The sequence below is a fragment of the Sinocyclocheilus grahami genome, unplaced genomic scaffold, assembly GCF_001515645.1.
Source record: "Sinocyclocheilus grahami isolate Dianchi unplaced genomic scaffold, SAMN03320097.WGS_v1.1 scaffold649.1, whole genome shotgun sequence".
In the NCBI taxonomy this organism is placed as follows: Eukaryota; Metazoa; Chordata; class Actinopteri; order Cypriniformes; family Cyprinidae; genus Sinocyclocheilus; species Sinocyclocheilus grahami.
The window spans coordinates 430,200-439,444 of NW_015505828.1; the positions used below are offsets into that span (position 1 = coordinate 430,200).

The 9,245-nt window shown below is 37.7% G+C and overlaps 1 protein-coding gene across 6 annotated transcripts in view; it reads right to left on the bottom strand.

The window, feature by feature from the left end:
* The window catches only part of LOC107558570 (Friend leukemia integration 1 transcription factor-like), a 36,222-nt gene that overhangs the window by 19,139 nt on the left and 7,838 nt on the right, over positions 1-9,245 (bottom strand). For 3 of the 6 annotated variants that reach the window (XM_016242229.1, XM_016242232.1, XM_016242227.1), the window contains exons 3-5: positions 3,110-3,321; positions 2,839-2,993; positions 1,708-1,911 (exon numbers count right to left, since the gene is read on the bottom strand). In XM_016242229.1, coding sequence (XP_016097715.1) covers positions 1,708-1,911; positions 2,839-2,993; positions 3,110-3,321 — 571 coding nt within the window. Of the gene's footprint in view, positions 1-1,707; positions 1,912-2,838; positions 2,994-3,109; positions 3,322-8,149; positions 8,279-9,245 lie in introns of those variants that run through there. The other 3 variants (XM_016242231.1, XM_016242230.1, XM_016242228.1) reach the window with 3 other exon arrangements.

Sequence of the window (9,245 nt, forward strand, 5' to 3'; positions counted from 1 at the left end):
CCTTCCCTATTCTGTCATCATTTACTCACCCTCATGCTGTAGTTTATATTTTGAAGAATGTTTCAACTTTTTGCTCATATATGACTGTAATATATCTAATGGGTCATTTAATGTTATTTTACAGTAAAATAATTTTAAATGTAAATGTACACATTCTTTATTGAAATTACAGTTTTTTATTTTTATTGTTTAAGTTAGGGCTTTGTGTGTTGTGTTATTTATATGAATACAATCATTTTTGTGTTCAATGTATTATAACAATATATAATGTTATAATTTAACAATATATAATGTCATCATATATTAGTATTTACCTCAGCTTGTAGAAAAGCTGAACTTTTGTTCTTTACTACCTGTCTTTTCAAGGTCATTGTCAGTATATTATAAAAGTAAAAAAAAAAAAAAATGCAAATAATTCGAACACAGACGTGGCATGTCCTCCAGACATTTCACTTATAGATGGCACTGATGTTTTAAAGTGGATGAGTTTTTGCCGAAGCTGTGGGATTCTTGCCAAAACATGCAGGGAAATAACATAAGAAATCATTTGGAAGAGAAATGGGGCAAGATGCCTCTGTTGTAAATTAGGGATAAACTTTCCCGTGCAGTGTGTAGGCAGGGGCCTCGCTGGCCCGTCTCCTGAGGCCATGCACCTGGGCTTCATCTCTCTAAGTCTGGGGCCGAGAGCGCTCAGAGGGAGATGCTCTGGACGGGATTGTTGCTGAAATTCATAATCATTGTGACTCTGCCAAACCAAATGTGTCCAGTAAAAGTCAAGCAGGTGGAGCGAAACAGGAGCCCTCCCTACTAAAGCGTTCGAGTGGAATAAAAGGGAGCGTAATGTGCAAACTATTAAAACGTATGTTATAAAATATTTCTGTAAACTTGATCTCAGTGTGGTTTGAAGTGACTGTGCCACTGCGTGGCTAAAAACAATGACAGCGGCCATGTGGAATAAACTAGGCTTCATTTCGTGCATGGATAGTCATGCATTAAACAGTTACAATTACTTCCAAACGTTTGACTGTTGTGGTACAATTATTACATGCTTTATTGAATAGTTTGGGAACTATTTATTGGTCAGTTGCTTGGCACCTCATAAATAGTCATAAACAAAATATAAGCACTGCTCTAAAACATCTTCAGAGTGTGAGATTAGTTATTTTATTATTTTCTATGTCTTAACATACAAAAAAGATCTAAAAGCTGTCACTTTCAAAAGTACACCTTTGTATCTTATTTACCCCTAAAGGGTGCATATTAGTACCTTAAAGGTACATATTGCAAATTGTACCTTTTGAAAGCGTACACTCTCAGAAAAAAAAAGGTACAAAAGCTGTCACTGGAACGGTAACCTTTCAAAACGTACACCTTTGTACCTTATTTACCCCCAAATTATAATTTTAGTCACTACAAGGTACTTGAAGTGTACATATTAGTATCTAAATGGTGCATATTAGTGGCTACCTTTCCAGTGACAGCTTTTATATATTTTTTTCTTAAAGTGTATCGCCCCAGCCTTTTCACCATTTCTTTTCTGAGACTGTAACACAAATATTAAAATATTAGGGTTGCAATAGATTCTGACATCATAAAGCGCGGCATAGAAGAACAGTGTGTTACACATTTGTAGGCAAGAGAATGGCAGCAAAAGTGCAAGACTAAATTAGCCAATCTCAAACGAATACAAAGAGGTGGTGGACTTACTTTCCCTGAGGTAATTGAGATGTGAGAGCAGGACCTCTGTGTTATAGGCGCTGGTAAGTCTCAGGAAGTCCTCTTTGCTCATCTTGCAAAGTTCTTTTCCATCTGTGTTGTGGAACATGGCTATGTCGATCTCCTGAAGACCATACTCTTTAATGGCCCAGTCTAGCCATTGCCGCACGTGGTCTGGAGACCAGAGAGAAGGGTCTGAAATGGAAATAAAGACAAACTAGTTTAGAATCGGGGATTAGACAGCTAACCAGCAGCTTTCATTGGTTTAGGTGTGAAAAATTACTCCAGTATCACCATTACCGCTTGTAAGGACTAAAGCAGCGATTTAGTCATTTACAGAAACTTTTAGAATTTTCAGAGAAACAAAGTAAAGATGTCTGCTCTATTAGTGGCTCCAAATGGAAATCCCAAAATAATGACTGTTCCAATCCCCACAAAGGTCATGCATTATTGCTATTTTTTTATAACATCATGTTTTCTCCAGAAACTTTCATTAAGTTCAGATCATCATTATTAAGGTCATGAGGAAAATTAATCACAATCTCGAGAAAATAATTGTTGAGGTTGTTGGCATTCTTATGTTTAGAATCTGTATTTGTACAGTTCATTTTGGTGCAGCTTTTACACCTTAAAAGGTATAATTCATCCAAAAATACCAATTCTATCATCACTTACTCACTCTATTGAAACCTGTTGATGGTAGCCATTGACTTCCACAGTATGAAAACAATAATATGGAAGTAAATGGCTACCGTCAACTGCTGTTGTGTCCATCAGCTGAAACTCATACAGGGTTGGAACAATTTGAGGGTGACTAAATAATGCCAGAATTTGCATTTTTTTGAATAGAAATAGAACTAGAACTGAATTAGAAATTTAAATAGAACGAATTATTTTTATATTTAAAATACATATATTTTATTATTTCACTGGCACACTGTAAAAAATTGAGTTGTAAATAAAACAATGATTATTTGGAGTATGTTTCAAAAGAATATACTATTTCAGTCTTTCCACTTTAAAGTTCCTCTTTTAATAGAATGTGTTACATGCAATTAATTGTGAAATTTAATAGCAATTTCTGAGAGGAAATTGTTTCGACACCATGTATTTATTGAATACCTGCTGGGACGATAACTCTCCTCTCATTGGTTGTCATGTTTGGGGGTGGAGCACACTTCTCATCCATGTAGCCAATATAGTTCATCTGAGATGCGTCGGTCCCACCCACCATTTTATTGCATTTACCCACACTACAGTCCACCGGGGACTCTCTGCTAGAAAGAGACCCGGGAGAGAGAGAAAAGACACAAATTGCTTACTAATGTTCATTTCAGACAGAACAACTCACCAATACAGAATAATGGCAACAAATGAGGTTTTTAAGCCATACCTGGATCCATTGATGTGGTCATATTCTCGTTTGACATGAACCCGGCCCGGCTGGTTGATCCACTCCTGCTGAGGGGGGATAGGGTTGATCTTGTGAGGCTGACCGTAGTCCTGTGCGCCGGACGCAGTCATGTCTGTCTTGGGTAAGGGAGCAGCAGCAGCGTACGGCGGCTCAAACAGAGACTGGTCTTCACTCACCACTGACAGCGCCTCCTGGAGGAGTGAATGGGCCGAAACTCTATCACTGTTTCTCATTAAAGCACAGAGCCAATGACAAATGACTTTCAGTTCATCATGTGTAACCAGAATGAAGCAAAACAAATTGTAAATTTGTCAGAATCACAGGGTGCAAATGAAGCAGTGTAATTGATTGCTTACACATCGCTACACCACTGCTATACGGATACGGGAAAAACGGCTTGAAGTCAACATGAACTGCAACATGTTTTACTTAATTTGACATATTTACATGTGAAACGGGATATTCAATAAAGAAACAAAAATGTAGAGAAGGATTTTTCCATTGAATTACATAGCAGAATGAAATCAGGTGGTTGAAGGGGAGGAGTTAAAAATAGGGATTTGTGATGTCAGCAGAAAGGAAAGTTGTTTCAGAGGTGGAGCAAGTTATGTTTTGATAAAAGATTATGAATGGATTTTTTTTTTCTTGGAATAATGTGCGCCAATTAATTGTGCACAGTAAGACCTGAAAAGTACATTATGAAAGTGAATAGGGTAGTACATTTCGATTTCATGTGGACTTTTATGTATCAGGTGGTTTTGAGAATATACTACTACTACTACTACTAATAATAATAATAATTCAGTCACATGCTTTAGTGTTATGACTGTCTACACTGAAAAAAAAAACGGTGTAGAAAAGATTGAATTGAGAAAATGCTAGTAAATAAAAAAAGCTAATTTTACAATTAAATACTAATAAATGTCATTTTATTTTACAGTTTACAGTGAAAAAAAAATAAAAAGGACTAGAAACAATTCTAAAATTGTTCGAAAATTTCACAATTACAAAGAAACCGCAAGTAACAAATTAAATTAAATATGAACATTTGTATTTACAATTTCGAGAAAAAAATTATGAAAACACAACCATTAAAATGTCATTAAGCTTCACTTTGTTAAACCTTGAGAAGCATTTCAAAACATGATTTTCAATATGTAAAGAACTTATTTGACTTTTGGCATTTCAGTTCATTTCATATTTCCATGTGATATTCAATAAGAAAACACAAATGTAGAGTAGGTCTTGATTTTATCCAGTAGGAATTACAAAGCAGAATGGAGAAGATCAAGAGGTTGAATCAAGAGGTTGAAGGGGGAGGAGTTAAAAACAGGGATTTGTGATGTCAGCAGAAAGGAAAGTCATTTAGGAGCTGAAGTTATTGTGTTTTGGTAAAAGATTATGAATGATAATCCCCCAGTTTTCCCACAATAAGACCAGCACGTTGACTTCAACAGTTTCATCATTGAGAAAATAATAATAATAATAGTTAACTTATAACAACCGTTACAAATAACAACCATTAACTTCACATTAGTACAAGATTTCTTAGTCTTGTTCATGACTCAAATGTGAGACAGAACAGAGGCAGACAGGGTCACTTCTACATTTGCTCTCCTTGCAGGCGCTCAGCTGGGGTGATGTAGTTTTATTAAAGAAAACAAACGCGGCAGACGAGCCCCTCTGGAGAAAGCAGCATCTACACGTGCATGTGACCGTCTCCATTCACCTTTCTTTCGCTTTTCTAAAATCTTGAACCAAACGCCTAGATTTCCCGCTGTTATTTCAGTTATAGACATCTGTGAAACCCTTAACATCTACTAGCCTTCATACTCAATAAATGCATAGATTCATCACAAAAACAAAACAACTGAAGATAAACAAACACAAGGCATTGAAAGATGTTAATTGTTGAGTGAGTTTAGAACGTTGATACTGTTTGACACCAAAGGAATGATTCCTCCTTTGCATTTTTTATAGAAATATATTTTTCATAAAGCATGCAGCATCCGAATATCAAACTGAGTGTGTTTTACAAGTCATGCTGCTGTTTTACAGATTAAAATGTAATGGCAAAGGGGATCATGGGACATTCTCCTAGCTATTCTTTTGACAGTCATCATTCATTTGCATTAATGCATCCCGCGGACAGTATCGGGGCGACCCACAGCAGCAGCCTGTGGCATGATAAGTATGGCAGAGTTAAGGAATGCCTTCACGGTGCCAGATAAGGCCAGAGCTGCTATTATGACTGTTACACGTTACTTACACACAGACATATCAGCCTCCACCATATAATTCATGATTGGCAGTCTTTCCCAAGATTACAGAGGGTTGTAAAAATAGAAAATCTAATTCCACACTCATGTTCGTATATACGTACACACAGGCCTGTCAAAAGGCGAAATTCCTTAATCTCTATGAAACAGAGTGCTAGGCGATGGTCAGTGTACAAGTGCATGCTTCTTGTCACAATGAGGTTAAAATACTCACAAAAGGTGCCATTTTCCTTAGGCTATAAATTGGCCGTGTTTGCATGGCTGGCTTAAACCATCCAGAACCACAGGCTGGTTTGGTGTTGTAGATTTATGGAGAGGCATGCCAATAACTGAACACGCTGCATAAATAATACATTATTCTACCGTATGTTAAGATTCTCACTGGGAAAGCAATTTTGAAAAATGTCATATTAGAGATCTACCAGCCAACTTCATCATCACTGCTCGTCCTTCAGAGGATGCGTCATTCAGTCGGGATGTACGGACCCCATTGAAAGCACAGTGCTATTTTATGCAGAGCGCATTCCTGTCTTTTGTTTCAGGAGGAAAAGGAAACCTGACAGGAAACCAGCCTGTGTGGAACAGGAAATACCCGTGGATTGAGACGCACGCCCTCGTCATCGTCGACTAAAGTGTACAGTTAAAACTCAATCAAGAGAGCTATACGTGTCAAATTCCAGCGAAATAACACACAAATTCCTCTAGATTACATTACTGCTACAGTAGATACAGTACACTTATAAAAACTAATATGTGATGACTGTAATTATTTAGTGGGAGAAATGCCTGGCTGTCAAGCTCCAACATTATTTAGTTATTGTGGTTTGCACTTTATATTAGGTGTATTTTATACACTATGTTCTTAAACTTTAAAGCATGTTAGGTTAGGGTCATACACTCTAAAAAATGCTGGGTTGTTTCAACCCAACGTTGGGTCAAATATGGACTAACCCAGCTGTTTTTCAATGCAATTTTTAACCCAAAAGTTGGGTTAGTACATATTTGACCCAAAGTTGGGTTGAAACATCCCAGCATTTTTTAGAGTGTACAAAACAATAAATAAACAATAAAGTTCAAATGTGAATCTCTCAAAACAGAAGATAAGGGTTCACAGAACAAGGGTTACCAACTAACCCAATCCTTGTGTGTGTGTGTGTGTGTGTGTGTGTGTGTGTGTGTGTGTGTGTGTGTCTCAACTTAGATTTGATTTAGTAAAACATTTAAAGTACAGTAGTTAAGTACAAAGAACAATTTAATTATGTATTGGCATTGTTATAATAGTAATTCTACTACTACTACTAATAATATTAGATTTGATTTAGTAAAACATTTAAAGTACAGTAGTTAAGTACAAAGAACAATTTAATTATGCATTGGCATTGTTATAATAGTAATTCTACTACTACTACTAATAATAATTTGTAACATTAATACAAATATAATTTATTTATTTTTAACAGCCAATCACAAATACAAACATCACTTATTTATTTATTTATTTTTTAACAGTCAATCACAACAGTATACTGATCATATAATAATAACAAACGCTAGATTTGTATTCTTAATACCATAAATTCCACAAGGATTTTATGCTCTTTGCATAACATGCTGCTGCATTAAAATCATTCTTCTTCTGTCCCCAGTCACCCCAGTGCGAAAATCGAAACACAAGCATGAGGTGTACGGCCCCAAACATATACCACACCCAAGACCACTTATATGACCGCAAAATAAGGAGTGTTTGAATCGGCAGCCCTTCCCTCCACACAAGAGTCAACAATCAATCAGTGATCGTTACCTTATTTGATGCTCAGAAATATTTCATTCTACACTCTAAAAAAATGTTGGGTTGTTTCAACCCAATGTTGGGTCAAATATGGACTAACCCAACCGTTGGGTTATATTTTGGTTACATTTTTAAATTAGCTTTTTAACCCAGCAGTTGGGTTAGTCCATATTTGACCCAACATTGGGTTGAAACAACCCAACATTTTTTAGAGTGTAATATCAATTGGATATGCGGATTATTATTATCATTACTATTATGATTTTAAATATAAAACTATCGAAAATGCACCGAGTAACGGTGTGGACCACACACACAACTAATTCTTCTAAGTAGAGCGCGTTTCCTTAAGTGTTAACAACCCATTCAAAAGTATTGTATAGCAATCATTATTAGTTATCAGAAGAAGGGAACGACTGTGGAGTAATATTTGATTGTGGGTGGGCTCGGCTTTTGAACTATATGAATGGTTGGAAAACCTCGGCACTGTGCCACTCCAATTGCGCAGCCACATCTCCAGCCTAAAGCTGTATGATTTCTATAAACCACTGCACTGCATAAACACACGCGCGCCACGGTATACTGAAAACACAAAGCAGCCTCGTCGAGCACCGGACTTTCGCTATTCTAATCCTAAAAACGAAACGTTTCTCTCTTTTTTTCTTGGCGAAACAGCTTTACTCCATCACAAACAGCGGTCTAGCCCGTGCGTTTTTACGAGCGTCCGAGTGTGTGTAGAATCCATCGCATCCTCCGCGATAGTTTTCGACTTTCAACAAAAGTTTCGACGAAAAGGAAAAGGAAACTTGGAGAGGGAGAGAGAGAGAGAGAGAGAGAGAGGAGGAAAAGCCCAGCTCGGAGAGCCTGAAAAGTCCCAGACAGGCAGAACCACAGGCGTCTAAGCTCTCAGACTCTGTCCATCTCAGAAAGATCCCTCTCCTCCACTCTTACCTTAATAGTTCCGTCCATTTTGCGCAATTTTCAGTGGAGCCCGACAATATTCCAAACATGACACGCGTCTGAATTAATTCCAGCCCCAGATATGTCGCGGAGAGACAGAGACCGTTTCGCCGGATGGTTTTTTTTCCCCTCTAAATTTGGGAAGTGAAGTCACTGCGCTTGAGAAGGAAGCCGTGTATGTGTGTGTGTGTGTGTGTGTGCATGTGTGTCACTGGCCCTGCCTTCACTACGGCACCCAAGGCAGGATATTTGTCCCGAGAAGATAAGACACCAAAACAATAGTGTTTCTTTCCTTTGTACATGTTTTTGCCTGCCAGCTCTTTACATTTGTTGCGCTTTTTCCGACATTAAAGGACGCGGTTTGGTAGAAACATTGCATGCATTAAGGCATCGAATGTATGTTAAAAATAATAATAAATCTCAAATAGCAACTAAATAACAAAAAGCAATTATATAAATAAATATTGTTGACTTTTTACATTGGGTTTATAGCCTACGAGATCGAATACACATCTAAACTATAAAATTAATGTCATAATATGATATCGGTGTTCCGCTATAAAGGAAAGCGCGAGCTGGATCTACCTATGGTGAAGTGAAGAATGTGACGAGGCTGTCCGAACTTCTTTCGCTGCAAAAAAATGGGTTTCCATGAATAAAACCGAAGCCCGCAGCGCCGAGTCTGTCTGCTCCACACGTGTGCGCACCTCTGAATGCACACGAACAGCATATCTCCAGCAGTACTGCTGCTTTCAGGCTGTATGGACCATATAGAGAGGCTGCTAGCTCTCGTGTGCTTGCTGTTCGACATTTCGCAAAATCAATAACATATGGCCTTACATTTTTTTTCATGTGTTCATGGGAAATGAAGGGAATCGTCTATATTGTAGACATTTACTTTGCATAAAATATGTACTTCCGTCCTGAATAAGAACATTAAACTCTATTTAAAACTCGGATTTAGCAGTGTCAAATCTATTTTGCATCAATATTATATTGTAATAACACCATTCTATTCGTGAGAGTCAGTCTCCACCCCCCCCCCCCCCCCCCCCCCCCCTCCCCCCCCCCCCCACGCCCACCCCCC